The 18,899-nt window shown below is 39.4% G+C and overlaps 2 protein-coding genes across 3 annotated transcripts in view; one reads left to right on the forward strand and one right to left on the reverse strand.

The window, feature by feature from the left end:
• LOC147025723 (uncharacterized) overlaps positions 1–18,899 on the forward strand; it is a 132,972-nt gene that overhangs the window by 59,186 nt on the left and 54,887 nt on the right. The window contains exon 5 of the mRNA XM_085880423.1: positions 7,490–7,721. Coding sequence (XP_085736549.1) covers positions 7,490–7,721 — 232 coding nt within the window. The remainder of the gene's footprint in view (positions 1–7,489; positions 7,722–18,899) is intronic.
• Positions 1–18,899, reverse strand: part of LOC147025725 (uncharacterized) — a 115,183-nt gene that overhangs the window by 18,253 nt on the left and 78,031 nt on the right. For both annotated transcript variants that reach the window (XM_085880428.1, XM_085880427.1), the window contains exons 5-6: positions 2,621–2,697; positions 2,285–2,362 (exon numbers count right to left, since the gene is read on the reverse strand). In XM_085880428.1, the coding sequence (XP_085736554.1) occupies positions 2,285–2,362; positions 2,621–2,697 (155 nt within the window). The remainder of the gene's footprint in view (positions 1–2,284; positions 2,363–2,620; positions 2,698–18,899) is intronic.

Here is an 18,899-nt window from a genome sequence, read left to right on the forward strand (position 1 = left end):
GCTGTAGCAACTCGTATAACTATTCTTGGTTAGGGCTCGAGTTCGGGTTTTCTTCGATACCATTTTCAAGTATCATATTTAGCAGCTGTCATTTCGTACCTGCAGCTGTTAGTTGTATAGTGTGTCCATTCTGATGTTCTCTTTTGCATTTACTTTGTGCGTTTGCCTTTCGACCATGCTTGTTGGGGTCCAGGCTACATGCTCATGTGTTTATGGCTTTATCCATTAATCTGTTTCTCTCTCTCTCGATCTCTTCGTTGGATTGGTCAATGCAATACGACATCACCGATGATGTGTTGGGCTTGTTTAAAATAGGCACCATGAAATGTGGTCTAAAATAGTATGCAGGCCAAGCCAAAGGCTTTTATTTTAAAGCTTGTTTATGTCTTATTAAACCTGATGGCAGAAAGAGCAAGAGTTTCTTTGAATGATGATAATTTGGTCTTTGGGCCAGGTTGCAAGTGTTTTATGTTTGACCTTGACTTTTGACCCAAAGGATGCCAGTCTCTCTTGTAATGTTTGGATTTTTAATCCTTTCATTATTACCTCAGCCACCGAAGGATGACGGAGGTTATGTTTTCACCCGTCTGTGAGGTTAATATCTCAAAAAGTTATCCACAGATTCTGATGAAACTTGGTGGACAGGTTGGGTGTTTCACAAGGACCAATTTATTCGATTTTGGTGAAGAACCGAAACCAGAACCAGATACAAGAATTTTTTTTAACTTTTAAAGTGATTCTTCATAATTGTGCGATGGGGCCAAAAACGATATATATCCTATATAGCACGATACCTATTTCAAAGGTTATGGACGAGTTATGACAAAACTTGGTGGATGAGTTGGGTAGGCGACAAGAACAAGCCGATTAGATTTTGGCTCGGTTCCAGCTCCATATCCGGTCTATTAATGAGGTGGATAGCAGAAAAATCATTCAAATTGTGATAGAATCATAAAATTTTGCATGAGAACTCCGAAGAGGATACTTTTATTAAAAACTCCACTGGACATCAGAAAATATTCAAAATGGTGGCATAGCCAATATGGCAGACTATATGACCTATAAAATCATATAACTGCCTCTTTCGTCAGAGTCGCTTTTCATAATTCGCATAAGAGCAACACACTGAAGTGTACCACATGACTTCCTCATAATAAGAAAATTTTAAAAAATCCAAAAGGTAATGTTAAGACATTGAATATGGTGTCAATTTCAAAATGGTGGACTTGGCAATTTCAAATTGTAAATGATTTGCAATAAGCAGTATAAACAGAAATTAATAAATGTTTCCCTGACATCATTTACCCATTGCTGAAACATGCAAGTCAACATCTTATCATTTCTTCAGTTAGACTAGTGGTGTTCTATTTTTTCATGAAATCATTGAAATTCACAAGGGCATGTACAGTGATAAGTACATGGTAGGCTGGAACAAAGACATTTGCATCTGCCTGCATAAGTCTTCTTACAACTGTGATTTGCAAGTTCCCTTTATGTTTCAGCAATTGGGCTTTCATTACTCCAAATTATGTTCCATGCTCCATTGGCATCCATATGCCATCCCCAATTGCTCAGTGTGGGAAGCTGGAGTCAGAAACCAAGGTAGTCCCCAAAACATCACCTGCTTGGTAAGCAGTGTGGAAGAAAACTCAGTTTCCAATCAGGTTTTTAATGTAAGAGAGTCCAATAATTTATACATGCATGCACGCTTATGCAGACATACATGGTGAAGTGGAACAGTTCAATATTTATTCTCCATGCATGGAGAGAGAAGCGCACACAGTTTCTGCACAGAATCTCTCTGCCCGAGTGCTCCAGTTAGAGTTCTTTTATACTCAAGTCGGCAAGGATGCGGTTTACATAGCGCAAGATGGTTAAACAAAACAAGATACATCTGGCGATAAAAAAACAGTGTCAGTGGCACTTGGAACAGTGATGGAGTGTCAACAGAACCTTGAGGATGGGTTTCTTGGGGGTAACATGTTCGAGCAACGCAACAGCTACACTTCTACATTAAAGTGAAACAGACCGGGGGAAAAATTTATTGTGGGCCATGATGCTCTGAGCCAATGGACAGACTTTTGGTCAGTTTTGCAATTCAGACTTTCTGTTACCTGGTTTCAGGGTGACCTTTGGTTATTTTAGTGAATGAGTTGAGCCTTGAGCTATGTCAGTGTATCCCATAATAAATAATTCCTCCAGTTCATACAAATCAGACATTTCACATAAGCAATTCTGCAAAGCCTGTCTATTCCTTGAGCCATTCGGACAAGCGTCCTCCCACCTTTTCTCTTCCTGGGCAGCCTGCCCACAAAGAGGGTGTGTGACCTTCAACATTCCTTTGTCCGCCAGCAGTCCATAGCTGGCAGATATGGGTTTAGTAATAAAATGGAAAAGTACAGACATTTGCATTTTAGTCATGCAACACTGTGTTTCAATAGAATTCATCAATGTATTGCAATTTATTTCTATCAAGAGTATACATGTATATGTTTGTGAATGTATGTGTGAATATGATGTAGATACTGTATGTATATGTATGTGTACCTATGTGTCTGTTACCAATGTAGATGGATATATGTGCACATGTCAATATGTAAAATTACTTCTACATTCCCACCTTTTGTCCTTCTTCGGACAACATTTCTTCAGACGCAATTTTACATAGGTCTTGAAATTTTTCTTCAAAATTGGTCTCTGCAGAGGCAGGTATATTTCGAGAAACCATCACAGAAGAAGTAGTTTTCTTGATATAAGCTGATAACAGAGGGGTGATACATTTTATAATAACCACAACAGCATTTATAAGCATAAGTGTAATATAAATATACTGCAATAATCTAGTACCCCAACTCCCAAATTACAAAAATACAAATGTCACAGGTTTCAATACAGCTTTGAATTAACTTATGACTTTAGGGGTGGTAACTTTTCTCAGGTAACAGTTCATACAAATTTAAATTCAGCAGGTTGAAAATGGATGGAGAAGTCAGCTGGACAGCAATTTATTTTTTATCAAGAGTATACATGTATACTTTTGTGAATGTATGTGTGATATGATGTAGATATGTATATGTACAGAGTCATGACAGATGTAAATAGACACCTTAAATTTATTCATTTCATCTGCTTAAAGCAAGTTTTACTCAGTGATTTGTACTAATATTCAACAATATATTTGCAGAAACGAGTTCCTGGGTCTTGTACAACAATTAACTATGCCTTGAACCCAAGGAGCACACGACCTTTGCAATTTTCAAAGAGGACGAATTGTTGGCTAATCGGAAGGTGGAGTCAGTCAGCGTCAGATAGCTCAGATCCTTGGCATTCCGCTTTCTCCGGTCAATCGGGAGATTATTCAATTCACCAGCAAAGGCAAGGAATCCACAGCTTCCCGTTCTGGTCGACCTGGGTGCTCAGAAAGGTGTCTTCGAACTGTCAAGCGATCCATTGAGAAAACTCCCCATTGCAAGGCCGCAGATGTTGCAGAGGAGGTCCAAGTTAGCTCAAGAACTGCCGTGCGGTACCTTCATCAACTGGGCTACTATGGGAGAGCAGCGAGAAGAAAACCTCTTCTTAGACCAGTTAACATCCAAAGGAGAAAGAAGTGGGCCGACGAGATGGCCAACTCACCCTTGGAGTTTTGGCAAACTCATTTTTTTCAGATGAGTCCCAATTTACTCAATTTTCTGACAGTGGATGTGTAAGGGTCTGGAACTTCCCAGTCGAGACTTTTCTTTGAACCAATTGCAGACAACTGTCAAACACGGTGATTTTTCAGTGATGGTGTGGGGAGCAATTTGGAACACTGGTCGGTCAGAGCTTGTGGAGTGTGTTGGCAACATCAACACCACGACACACATTTCTATCCTAGAGGATGGACTTCTCCCTATCTTCTCTGCTGGTAAGATTGTTAAAAACAGCACTCTGTTCATGAAAGATGGAGCTCCATTCCACACTGCAAAAAAGACCCAAGAATGGCAGGACAGAAATGGGATCAAGCGACTTCCATGGCCAAGTCAGTCTCCTGACATGAATCCCATTGAACACCTCTGGACCACATTGGATCGAGCTGTGTGGAAAAAAAGTCCAGGAAACCAACATCACGGGAAGAATTGATAAACCTTTTGTGTGAAGCCTGAACAGAAATCCCACAAAAGAAAATTTCCGTACTCGTTAGTTCTATGCCTGAAAGAGTAAAAGTGTTGAAATCTGCAAATGGCAAGTCTACCAAATACTAGTTAAGTGTATGTATTAAAATGGATCAAATGTACTTCAAATGTTCAAAAAATAATTTCTTTTTTAAATCATGGTGTCTATTTACTTCTGTCATGTCTCTATATGTACTTTCGTGTCTGTACTGTATGTGTCTGTTAACAATGTTGGTGGGTGTATGTGCACATATGGATATGTAAAATTACTTCTACAGCAGCCCTGAGGGCATGCTGCAGGAGTGATGCACTAGTTGGTGGTATGGAATCAGATGCATGGCTCTTTTGAGTAAGAAATTCCCTTCTGGCTTCATTTACATTTGTAACCAGGAGTGGCCTTGAACAATCATATAGAGTGGCCTTTCTAAAAGTGGCCTCAATGCCATCGCCATCATCAATTCTTGAAAGGTTGATAGGAATTGGAAGGGCGTTCAACTTCTGCCGTATTGGTATGCTCTCAGCAAGCTTTTTGTAGCCATCTGATAATCCTGCACCAGACTTGATGCTTTTTGCTTGGATGAGCTCTAGTGATTCCTTCTCTGACACAGACAGCATTTGCTCCAATCCATTGCTACCATCTTGAACTCCATGTTTTGACAGTGCATGATTCAACGTACAGGTGTCGACTGAATCTCGAAGTGTAATAGTGATAACAATACATTATGAAAGGAAAATTGGCTCCAAATCGTTGATTGGAATAATTTGTGATATGTTTTGAATAAGCTTGAAAGCACACCGTGAATAAATTGCTCGAGGGTCCAACTTGGCACTGGCATACCAACGCATTTCGGAAAAAGACTCCAGAAAATTGTGTGAAAAGGCATTATATACAGTAGGTAAAGCTTGAAATTCATCACAGATATAACACAGGTTACTAGGTTATAGAGCTACGAGTTACACACCTTCTTATAACAACTAAACAGCAGCTATGTGCACACCATGAAGATGAATGGGCCTAAAGACATGTGCTTTAGCCTCCTTTCCATTTCTGACGTCTTTTTCCCTTTTACCTCATTCTCACAAAGTTTTGAGGAATGTATATTTAACGTCTTAAAGATCTTGCATGATACAAAAAGAGGACTCTAAATCACGGCAAGAGGGTACATTCCATTATTGGAGGGAAGACCTCCCAAGATTGGGGATCTAGTCAATTAAATTGGTATACCGTATGTAACCTCTAAAGCAAATGCATGACAAATCTTGACTATTCACACATAATTTGCAATTTAATTTGAATTGGTAATACCTCATCACTTGATTTGGAGATTCAGGTGGCCGCGATCTTGAAATTGGCAGACATATTGAATATTTTTCACGTCCAATAAGGTTTTTTTTTTCAAAAAAAGATGTTACTTCTCAGGATGACTCATGATTAATTTCATGCTTCTATCACAATTTGAATGATTACTCCTGCATTTGGCTTTTATCTGCCACACTGTATCAGTGGGATACAAAACGTAAACTGTTCAGCCGAGCAGAGGTATGTACTCCACCGAGTTCCGCTCTAGTTTAAAATGGCGTTTCTCAACAGATAAACAACGCATGCAAGTTTGTATCGCCGTGCATTTGGGCCGGAAGAACAAGATGTACATCTTTTTGCTTTGACAAGTTTGCACAACACCATGTACTTTGAACTTCAGGTTAAAGTATATGTGTTTGGCTTTGTCACAAAAACTTTTGCTTTTCTTTACCCTTTATGGTTAACAATCAAAACCCATTTCTCCTTTGAGGATCATGTGTCCAAGATTGAAGATTGATAATGATGGTTTGAATAGTGTTTTCTACAATACAAGGAGTAATCTGAACGAGGAGATTCGTATTTTATCTATTTCTGTTTCTGAATTTATTGAACAGGGAGGTTTGAAGAGGATGATGTGTGATGTGGGGGTTGGGAGGGTAAAGGATGTCGAGAGGGGTTTGAGATGGAGGAACGAACGTGTGGATTCGGGGGAGGGAAGTTTCCCTAGGGAATTACGGGGTTTGAACTGTAAAAAGGGCAGGATCGTGAGGAGTGAGGACCGAGGAGATCATGAGGACTGAGGAGATCATGAGGAGCCTCTTGGAAGATAAAGGACGAGGGACCGGCGATGGATGGGTCGCTGGAGTTAGAGAAGCGTTGAAAGATGAGGAATAAGAGTGGGCGAGGCAGAAAGAGGAAGGAGGATTTGGGGACAATGGCGAAAATGGAGAGATGCCTGGAGGCAAAGCGTGATTAAAGGCCTAGATAAAATGAACTATGGTTTCTGGGTGGTTGTTCCGAATTTCGATGGCAACAACATTATAGGGTTAAAGAGGGATTGAAAGATGAATTGTTCAACTAAAAGACAAAAGCTGGAGAGTCAAGACTCAGGGGACTGGGGACATTACTCAGGGAATGAAACACGCTAAACTCAACGCCATTTCCCTCTCCCATCTCTCGAAACAACGACCGGGAACTGGAAGTCCATTTTATCTGCAGATTGAAGACTTCTCTTATTCTGGGAACAGGAACGAGTTGAAAGTTCACACCGGTATTGCATATCATCGATTCGGCACAGGGTTTCTAAAACACACCCGATTCATATAAATAACCAATTGGCAATTCCTTTAAAAACAGCCTCGAGGGGAAAGAAAAACAGGATTTCTTGTTCGGAGATGATGAGCTCGAACACTGAGGGTTAAAAGTTAAATCCTACTGAACTTACTTACTGGTACATCTTGACGTCATACGTTGCACTGGTCCTGTTCCACGTTTAAACCGAGACACCAAGTGCATCAAAGCTTTTTAAACATTGTACCTTTCTTTGATCTGTTGGTGATAAAACCGGTACTTTTTTCCACATCAATTTTTTTTTCGGTATCCCGGTATATTCAGAATTCCAAAACCGGTATAATTGACATGGAAAATTATAACAACATAACCGGAATATTGATATATCGCTGAACCCTATTCTTTGTCCAGCCCCATTCTGTGCAACTCTTATTTTTTTTTCTTTTTTAAAATATTTCCCTGCTCTTTTGTCTTTCTCCCAATTGTCACTATATATGTTGCTATTTCATCTTGTATTTTTCTTTTGTCTGTTTTTGCAATTGTTGGGGCTGTATTTGGTGCTGTTTTGGTTTGGTTCTTGACATCTTCCATTTGCACCTGTTTTGGGGAGATTTTGCAAGGTGAGTGAGATACACCTTTTCTGGTTTGTTGTGTACAAATTATATTTGGTAGTCTGTTGAACTTTTCATGTACTCTGCTAATGTGTGTGTGTGTGTGTGTTTTTTTTTTGTAAATATTATTTTTTCAGTGGAAGGCAAACCGTCACAAAATCATCTTCAGTTGAATTCAGACCCTGAAACAACTGTGGATGATGATGAAACATCATGCTCTACTAGCTACAACAACATCGGTACATTCTGGAATTTCCGTTTTAAGGAAACGAGAAAGGTGACGTCCGTGAACCTGAAGCTCGGTGGCAATTTGAAGAATATACAAAAAGTAGAAGTCAGCGCAATCTCACCCAACGGTTCAGTCTCAAGGTAATGATGTCATGACAATTGCATGAATTACAAATAATACAAATGAATATTGTGTTTACAAGACTAAATAATAATGTATGTTCTCTCACAAGGAAATTCATCACAGGAAGTGACCATTAGGCCCAAAGTCTGCACTAATATTGCCAACTTATGGTTGTTTTCTGTGCTACATCCTTACTGTAATTCATGGACTAGTGTTTGTGTGTTTGTTTGTCACACTACCACTCCTATAGTTCTGGGCTGATTACATCCACACTTGCTGCATAGGATCAGCATGATCCCAATTAACGTTTCTGAATGTTTTTATCCTTGCCAGTGGTCTTGGGTGATGCAAATTCTCTATGTAAATGTGTACCATCTACCACCATCTCCAAGTGGAGGAGGGTATTACAAGTCCCCACCCATTTACAGTACAGTGAGGTGTTTTGAATTCTAAGCAGTCGGTATATTTTAGCTTCAGGCACGTAACCCAGGTTGTTTTTTGGCCGATACAGAGCTGTCAGTTACCTATACACCACTCAAATAAAGGTGTGCTTCAGAAGAACGTGTTGCATGCTTGGAACAAGATCGCCCGTATGACGGGTACTCTGCTTGTCCTTTTAATATTGTCACGGGGGTGGCCAGCCCAGGTTAACCCCCCAACCCAAATTGTGGTGACGGGCGGTTAACACCGACAGCCCCCGGGACGGCCGAGCAGTTCCTTATTAATAAGAGGCGGACACGTTGATCCTCGGAGATTTTAACACGTGCTTGAAGGGCATGGCGGAGGGCAATTGCGGACGGGTTTCGGAGTATGGGGAATGAAACAAATGTGCAGGGGGTTTATCCTCGAACCCCACTCCAAATGGACAAATACAGTTTCTTAAAATGAACACAAACCAATATTTACAAAGGACAATTATTCAAAAGGAAATAATAATAATAATATTAAATAAATAAATCCTACAGTCGAGGCCTCGCACACAGACACAAATATGGACAATGGGGAAACAAAATAAAAAGAAAAACCCTCCTTCCAAACTATTGCTTCACTTAGTTTGGCCCAGAGCTGATCCTTGTGGAACTGGAATTGAGGCGCTTCTCTCGTAGCGGGACGAACGCCAGGCAATCCGCGAGCGGCACTCCACATAAAGGCTCAAAGCCCCAGTGCAACAGCTTCGGGTGCTCCGCTCGTCCTCATCGACCCGACCAGAAGAAAAAGGCTGGCGTTTTACTTTGCTACATGAGCCAAACCGCCGCAACACGGTTTCAATGGACGTGTCGTCCTCTTCGGTGTGTGCTCAATCCCTGCTCTCGCCTCTCCAAACAATGAATGCACCTTGTGCCACCACTCTGATCATGGCTCTCCCAGAATGCCAAGCCAACTTCTTCTTCCTCCTAAAAATGCGCAACCTCTCCTGTGCATTCCCTTTCCTTCGCTTCTCAAAATGCGCCACTATAATCCTCTAAAAATGTGCAAGCTCCTTTTCATCACTCCACTTCTTTATTCGGATCCACCACCTCTCCTGTGTGCTCCTTTTTTCTCTTTAAGATCCGCCTTCGGGCGTGGCCTGCTCGCACCAACCCCGAGAAGGCGGGGCTAGCTCCTGCTCGGCTAGCTTCTGACGTCACGCCCACCAATTGTGCTTCGGGGGCATGACTTTACTTATTGTTAACCTTTGTTTGAAGGCGGGACTTTCTGCCCGTTTGTTGTGGTTTCAGGGATGCATTCCCCACCTTTATTTCTGACGTTGACATATAAAAACATCAGGAAAAATCGCAGAGGGCAATCACATACTGGGGAACTTATTCTTACTCCGAGGCTAACACCGCACCACCCATCGTGTGGTGACACATAGCACTTAAGCTCAAAGTTTTCCTACTTAGTTACGAGATTCCTCCTCCAAGTCCACAGACCAATCAACTCTACACAATGCTATATTCCGTATTAAATTCTTCCCTATACCCCTGGAACCGTAGCAATATGTTGAGCATCAAGCAAGGAAGGAGAAACAACTCTTTTAAAAGTCCTTGCACGTGAATAAAAAAATTATTATTTAATTTATATATAAAAAAATTATAAATTAAAATTTTTGCACGTGAATACTCCCTGATGAGTAGTACAAGTTTGCTCATTTGCATAATGACCTATCTCCACTAGGTCAGCGGTCAAAGTGTCGCAATACTAACAGTCCTGCTCGGCAGCCCATCGCCATCTACCGGCTTGTCTGTTTGTTTGTCTGTTTGTGTACAAGATATCTCAAAAAGTTGTGGACAGATTTGCATGAAACTTGGTGGGGAGGTTGGGTGTGGAGCATGGACGAATTGATTCGATTTTGGTGAAGATCCAGATCTGATCATTTCAAAAGTGATTCTTCACCATTTAATTGAGAGATCGTGCCAAAAACAATATATAGCATTGCATTTCAAAAATGTATTGGGCCTGATAGGTTCTCGTGGATAAGGCATTACGTGGTGGAGGTATGCGCTCAACCGAGTACCTTCTAGTTTTCTCTGTTTTCTCTTCAACCACTTATCCGATTGACACAAAATTTTCACTATCGATTCGACAACTCATGCAGAATTTAAAAATAATAATTGTGATGCCATAGGTCATGTGGGGTGGTAGCCATGTTGGAAAAAGGAAAAGATTTGTACCTCTATAATCTCCAAAACTGCTCCATGGAAAAAATTGAACCTTGGCACATGTGAAGTACTCTCCATGGGAAACAAGTTTGATTTTTTGATGATGTCATACGTGGCTTCATTATGATATCATAATTGCATATGTCAAATGCTTTATCCGATCAGTATGAAAAATTTTGAGGGTCATCTAGGACTAAATTGTAATTGGCAAAAAAATTGATGGCATCATCAGTCACATGGGTCTGCAGCCATATTGTTTTTAACATAAAACCTTCAAAAATCTTCTCTGAAATGGCTGAACAGATCGAGGTGAAACTTTACAGGTATGATCGCCGAACCATGAGGAATGAAAACTTCTCCACCTTTGACATCGTAGGTCACATGGTTTGGCAGCTATGATTTTTTTGAAGAATAAAATTTTTAAAATCTTCTCCAGAACAGCTTGACAGCTTGAGGGGAAACTTCACTTACATGTTCCCCAAGCCTTGGGGATACCATGGTGTTCACAAATAATTAATAGTTCACATGGTCTGGAAGCAATATTCGTTTGAATGAAAAATCTTCAAAAAATTTGTTCTCTTGAACCACTTCATCAATCGATGTGAAATGTGACAGTTATGATCTAGTAGACATGTGGAATATATGTTTTAAATATCAACCTGATCGGACGCATGCTCTGGCATACAGAATTATTTAATATTTTGCATCTGTGTTTAGGGATTTAAATCAATGTTGGTACAAGTATGCATAATGATGTAATAATGTGCGCGGAGGTATATCTAGTGACGTCACGATGTTGAAGAGTTCCCTTCTAGTTTGTTCTAAATCACTTTGCTATGCAGAAACGTGTGTTTTTCATCAAAGATTGTGTATTTCAGCTTGGTCTAAGCAAAACATTACATTTTACACAAGAAACCTTATTTCTGCAAAAACGGTGTAAGTTGCATAATACAAGCGTTTATGACACATTAGCTCATTCTGACGCCATTTTTTAAAAATTCCAAATCACTATTCTATTGCAGAAACATGTGTTTTTCATGAATGAGAGTGTATTTTTGCTTGTTCTAAGGAAAACAATACCTTTTACACGAGAAACCTTTTTCATGCAATAATTATCATATTTGCCTAAAACAAGCATTTTTAACAACACATTAGGTTGTTCTGACCCCACTTTTTGTTCTAAATCACTATTCCCATGCAGAAATGCATGTTTTTCATCAAATAGTTTGTATTTTATCCTGTTCTAAGGAAAACAATATATTTTACACAAGAAACCTCATTCATGCAAAAATGGTCTTATTTGCCTAAAAACAAGAATTTTAACATCACTTTAGATTGCTTTGACCCCGTTTTTTATTCTAAATCACGAATATAATGCAGAAGCGTGTGTTTTTCTTGAAATAGTGTGTATATTAGTTGGTACTAAGAAAAACAACATTTTAGCCAATAAACCTTATTCATGTCATAACGGACTAGGTTGAATAAAGGAAGGGTTTTTAACAGCACATGAGCTTGTTCTCACTCCGTTTTTTGCTCCAAATCACTATTCTAGTGCAGAAACGTGTATTTTTCATCAAATATTGTGTATTTTAGCCTGTTCTTAGCAAAACATTGCATTTTACACAAGATTCCTTATTCATGCAAAAACGGTCTTATTTACCTAAAACAAGTGTTTTTAACATCAAATTAGACTGCTCTGATCCCGTTTTTTGTTCTATATCATGAATCTAATGCAGAAACGTGTGTTTTTCATCAAATAGCATGTATTTTAGCTGGTAATAAGCAAAGCAACACATTTTAAACAAGAAATCTTATTCAGGCAAAAATGGTCTAACTTGCCTAAAACTAACATTTTAAACATCACTTTAGATTGCTCTGACCCCGTTTTTTATGCTATATCACTAAACTAATGCAGAAACGTGTGTCTTTCATTAAACAGTGTGCATTTTAGCTTGTTTGAGGCAAAACAATACATTTTACACCAGAAACCTTATTCATGCAAAATGGATCTCATTTACCTAAAACAACCGTTTTTAACAACACATTTGCTTGTTCTGACCCAGTTTTTTTTGTTTTGCTTCTCCCTTCAAATGCAGAAACGCATTTTTTTCATCACATAATGTGTGTATACTTTAGCTGGTCCTAAGCAAAGCAACACATTTTACACAAGAAACATTATTCATGCAAAAACAGTCCAAGTTGCATAATACAAGCATTTTTAACAACACATTAGGTTGTTCAGACCCCATTTTTTGTCCTAAATCACAATTCTAATGCAGATACTCATGTTTTGCATCAAATAGTGTGTATTTTAGCATGTTCTAAGCAAAACAACAGATTTTACACTATAACCTTATTCATGCAAAAACATTCCAATTTGCCAAATGTAAGTGTTTTTAACACCTTAGCTTGTTCTGACCCTGTTTTTCATTCTACTTCACTATTTAAATGCAGAAACAGGGGGGGGGGGTTCCCCCCTTCACATACTGTGTATTCTAATCTGTTCTCAGAAAAACAATACATTTTACATGAGAAACCTTTTTCATGCAAAATGGTCTTATTTGCCGAAACGAAGCATTTTTAACAACACGTTAGGTTGTTCTGACCCTGGTTTTTGTTTTATATCGCTACTCTAATGCAGAAACACATGTATTTCATCAAATATGTGAAAGTTAGCTGGTACTAAGCAAAACAACACATTTTACCCAGAAACCTTATTCATGCGAAAACAGTTTAAGTTGCAGAATGAAAAAGTTTTTAATAGAACATTAGCTTGTTCTCACTCCGTTTTTTGCTCCAAATCACTATTCTAGTGGAGAAACGCATGTTTTTCATCAAATAGTGTTTTGTAGCTTGCTCTAATTAAAACAATACATTTTACATGAGAAACCTTTTTCATGCAAAACAGTCTTATTTGCCGAAAAGAAGTGTGTTTAACAACACATTAGGTGGTTCTGATCTTGTTTTTTGTTCTGAATCACGATACAAATGCACAAACGTGTTTTCATCAAATAGTGTACATTTTAGCTTGTTCTCAGGACAACAAAATATTTTACACAATAAACCTAACTCACGCAAATACGGTCAAATTTGTCTAATACAAGCATTTCCAACAACACAGTAGCTTGTTCTGACCCCGTTTTTGTTTTAATCACAATTCTAATGCAGAAACGCTTGTTTTTCATGAAATGCTTTGCATTTTAGACTGTTCTCAGAAAACACGACATTGTACACAAGAAACCTTATTAATGCAAAAGCGGTGTAAAGTTGCATAATACAAGCATTTTTAAGAACATATAAGGTTGTTCTGTTGCTGTTGTTAATTTTTTTTTTCCAAATCTCTATTCTAATGCAGAAACATGTGCTTTACATCACATCGTGTTTATTATAGCTTGTTCCAAGCAAAATAAAATATTTTACACAAGAAGCCTAATTCAGACAAAAACGGTCGAATTTGCCTCGAACAAGCATTTTTAACAATGCAGTAGCTTGTTCTGACCCCATTGTTATTTATTCGAAATCAATATTCTAATGCAGAAACGCGTGTTTTTAATCAAATATTGTGTATTTTAGCTAGTACTAAGCAAAGCAACACATTTTACACAAGAAACCTTATTCATGCAAAAACAGTCTCAGTTGCATAATGCAAGCATTTTTAACAACACATTTGCTTGGTCTGACCCTGTTTTTCATTCTACTTCACGACTCAAATGCAGAAACGCGCTTCTTTCTTCACATCATGTGTGTGTTTTAGCCTGTTCTAAAGAAAACAATACATTTTACACAAGAAACATTATTCATGCAAAAACGGTCCTATTTGCCAAAAACAAGCATTTTTAACAATGCCTTATATTGTTCTGACCTGTTTTTTGTTCCATATCACTAATGTAATACAGAAACATGTGGTGTTTTTTTTTAATCAAATAGTGTGCATTTTAGTTCGAAGATATTATCTCTGAGCATCAGGAAGTTTTAGGTAATAATTTCAGCATGAAATATAAAGAGGTAAATCTTTGTATTCCTTGGTTTTTTCTGTATCCCTAAGCTTCATAAGAACCTGTACAAGTACAGGTATATAGTAGGTGCGAGGCAGTGTTCCATCAAACAGTTATCGGTTAGGCCTTAGTTATTTTATAACTTGGTTTACAGATTTGCCGACGGTATATTTGGTGAAATGAAATATAAATATAAAACACATTTTTAGCCTTTTATATTTATACATTTTCCGCCGAAGGTGCAAAAGTTTCAAAACCCGAAATGTAAACGTTGGCATTTATTTTCAAAATATAATTTCGTGCACGCACACCAAAATTCCGAGTCCCCCTTAACCAAACTGCGCAGTGGAGCTGCGCAGCTGTCTTCGGTCATGGCGTCTGAGCAGTGGCCTGCGTGATTCAGATTGATTGTTGTTTCTGGGGTGAAAGTGATTGTTTGTTGTTTGTTTTTTTTGTATACCTTGTCGAGGCTCGTGTGAGAGCTAACACGCAACGCACATCAAGGGAGACATGAGACAAGAGGGGAGGGAGTCAGAAGGACAAAACAGTGGGGAACAGAGACATGAGGAGATTTGTGGAAGGGAGAGGGATGGGACGGGGAACATGGGGAATAGAAGATGGACATGACAGGGACTTTCAGGAAGGAAAGCAGGGAATTTGAAGGAGGTGGGCTTGGGTGGATTAATTATCGGGGGTATAAAAGATCGAGGATTTGGATGGGGGATGATAAGAGGTGGTGGTGAACAGCTGTTTTGAAGGCCTGGAGGGAAGAATGGGAATGAATAGAGTGAGGGAGGTTGTTCCAAAGGTGGGGAAAAAAGAGGAATGAAAGAGTGAAGGTGAGCAGTGATTCGTGATTTTGGTAGTTTTACCAGAAGGGGGTTGTTGGAGGACCTAGAGCGCCCTGCGGAAATGTGGTGGGGGCAAATCACAGAGAGAGCTGGGGGGGGCGAGGCTGGAGAGGAGACGGTAGAAGACAGAAAGACAACCGACCACCTGCGGTGAATGAGTGAGAGGCCCAAAGACTCAGCCTCATTGCGGGAGATGCCAATGATCCGAAATGCCTTGGTTTCTATAGCGTGAAGCCGAGAAAGGTGGGGAGCAGGAGCACCAGCCCAGAGGAGAGAGCAGTACTCCATCAGGCTGCGGACAAAAGCTTTGTAAGTGGTCAGGAGCTCAGGTGGGCCGAGGAAGGACTCTGCACAATGGAGGATTCCCAATCGGCGACTGGTTTTGGAGGTGAGGTTTGAAATGTGGCTTTCCCAGGAAAGGTCATGGAAGATAGTGAGACCCAGAGGCTTGAAAGAAAGGACTTCTTTCAGAGGATTGTTGAGAAAGTGGATGGCGGGATTTTCTAAACGGTCCTTTCGAAGAGACATAGTGAGAGTGTGAGATTTGTCCGGATTGAAAGACATGTTCCACGTGTTGGAGCAGTGTGTGATTTTATCCAGATCTGCAGTGAGCGGAGAAGCTGCTGCTTGCCGGTCTGAGGGATGACCGATGGTACGGCAGAGGGTGGAGTCATCAGCAAACAGATATAGAGAATTTTCCAGAGAGTCGGAGAGATCATTGATGAAAACCAGAAAAAGAACAGGACCCAGAACGCTATCTTGAGTAACTCCAGCCTGGACAGGAAGAGGGGATGAAAGAACTCCATTTAGGGGCACACGGTGTCTGCGACAGGAGAGGAAGTCTGCGAGCCATGAGTTGTTAAGAAGTATGTCAGCGGTATAAATTCGAGTGACTGTATTGGTGATTTAATCATGCAACATCTTGACGACAAATATTCTGGCCGAACTAATGCATCAATTCAGTGCAGCAGCAGGGATGATTCGCACGCTACTCTCGATCGTGCCAATTTTGTTTCCATCGAAAGTTGTACACCGCTGTTCATATTGAAAGATTTCGGTGCCAAGTACGTCAAAGTTTCCCTGCAAGATGCTGATATTCAGCCTTCAACGGACCAGAAATCAGCCTTTGATGTGCTCATGGGGATGGGGAGACGGTACGATCAGATGCCACCTGAAAACTAAGCTGGTTATGGCTCTGATTGACCGTTTTGAGCATGTTGACTCCGAGTAGACACCTTTTTTTAATCATATCCAGCACTATGCACTGGTGTGCACGCACACATCTATGACTTGGACAGTAATTTTCTCAGCATTGTTTCCATTTGTTTGATGATCCAACAGGTTTCTATAAGAAAAACATGCCAGACTATATTGTAAAACAAGTTTTAATCCTTCTTTATTGTTTTTCACATCAGATGATACAGTGAACAATGGCATCCTGCATTTGAATGGTTTTTCATCTTCAATGTTTTCTTAGATCCTCCTGGTCCGAGATTTATATTTATTCCCCCCCCCCACCCCACCTACCCTTGTCTTTTATATGGAACATCCGAAAAAAAATCATAAAAATATATAATTTCTAAAAATTGAAATTATATTTATATTTCGACCTACCGACCCTACATTTTAGCTGAAGAACTGCGTAAAACAAGTTATAAAATAACTAAGGCCTTTTTGGTAACTCGGGCTTACAAGGTGTTAGGGAGCAGTTCAGAAAATATAGTTTAGCAATTGAGAAGAATTCTGGTATTAACACTTTAATAACAAGAATTAACAATTAACATTAATTCTTCTTTGGAGTTCTTAGATAGAATTAGATGCCTCAATATCAAATCAGTTGAAGTTTTTGATTTTTCAACTTTATATACAAATTTGGATTTAGTAATCGTGACGGATTTACTCTTTAAAGTAATTAACCAGTTTTTTTTAACTCTTTTAATACGTTTTTATGTGTCAGGTTTGATTGAGCATTCTTTTCTAAAAATAAATACTCAAGTTTTCATTATTTTGACAAACAGAAGTTTACAGATGCTGTTAATTTATTTTATTTAATACTTTTGTGTCTTTTTATGGGATAATGTTTCAACAGGTTAAGGGTATTACCATGGGTGGGAATTGCAGCACCCACCTAGTGAACATTTTTCTTATTTTCTGTGAATTTTCATTTATGCAGAAACCGATGAGGGAAAAAAACATTAGGATTTGCAACAATATTATCTCATACGTGTCATTGAATCGAATATATTTGTGTAATTAACTATAATTTTTTTGATAGGCAGCTTCACAAGATTTCTCCAAATACCCTGATTGGAAACAGGAGTGGCAATGATTGTACAGTTGCTGCATATCTGGATGTGTTGGTTAGAGTTGTACAGAATGGTTTTCATACAAGTGTATATTGTAAAGTAAATTTTTTTCTGTTTCCCTGTAGTCTTTGACACCTTTCAAAGTCGCAATGTACCAATTGAAATGGGTTACAATGTCTTTTAATCTCAGCTGCTTAAGGCCCGGTCACACCTTGACGTTTTAGCCAACGTATGCCGATTTTTGAATTTTTTTTCTAAAACGCTGGCACACGTTGAATACGTTATGGGTAAGTTTTGATAACATTGAGAGCACGCTGGCATACGTCGTAGTACGTTGCTATACGTCATTGTACGTTGGCTTTAAACGTTGTACTTTTCGGTTGTCCTCAAATTTTTTCATGCTTGAAATTTCACGACGTATGCCGGCGTATGACTCAGACGTTCCGCTACGCTGGCCACAAGTTGTAGGCACGGTCTGCGATCGTTGACAGACGTCAACACATGCTACTTGTAAGTTAATCATAAGTTGAGACACACCGAGGTAATGGTTAGCGTACCCGAAACTTATTTCTAACCGATGATTAACGTGTTGTTGGCACGTTACGCGATCGTTGCCACACGTCGACAGACGTTACTTTTAAGTTACTCATAGGCTGAAAGACGTCGGTATAATGGATCGTCCTTGCGTCAGCGTCCACGGCCACGGCCAGGACACTTATTTGCAGCATTCTTCAAACTTTTCTTCGGCATGACGAGGATGTTCACACTTCGATGTCTAGCTTGGCTATGATTCCAATTGTCCATCGGCAGCGTCTATTTAAAATAGTCTAGTTTGAGCGTTTTAACACGTTCAGAAGAAACGCTTCAAATTTCAAAACCCCAGCGTCAAAAAACAAAGGCGAGTGACAGCAATTTAAATCGTTCATTGTAAACAATGAAAATAGTTGAGTGGTACCATTTAAAAGTCGTTGAGTGTAAAATAAATCCAATTGTTGAGCGCAAGCGTCTACTGGTATATCGTATCTATAAGTAATCAAAGCGCTCTATGCACATTATTAGTTCATTGTGCATTTGTCCAACCCGTTATGAATAGACCTAAATCGTAAAAACAAGCTATAGCTCATTGTTGAAAAAGCCCCATAAAAAATTAGCCGCGAAGAACTTCGAACAATGGTGAAAAGATGTCTCCTACCCGTGGACACGCGGACGCAAGGTCGATCCATCATAACCCACACCCTCCCCCTCACACTCACCAACTACTGGCAAACATGAACAAACTACTACTACTACTACTAATACTAATACTGATACTGATACTGATACTGTTACTGCTGACATGGACATCGACTCAAAAAGGAACTCGAAAACACTGTTGGGTTCCCCTTTTATGAACACCATTTT

This window comes from Eptatretus burgeri, chromosome 5 (assembly GCF_056783735.1).
Source record: "Eptatretus burgeri isolate ZD-2024b chromosome 5, Ebu_testis_v1, whole genome shotgun sequence".
Taxonomy (NCBI): Eukaryota; Metazoa; Chordata; class Myxini; order Myxiniformes; family Myxinidae; genus Eptatretus; species Eptatretus burgeri.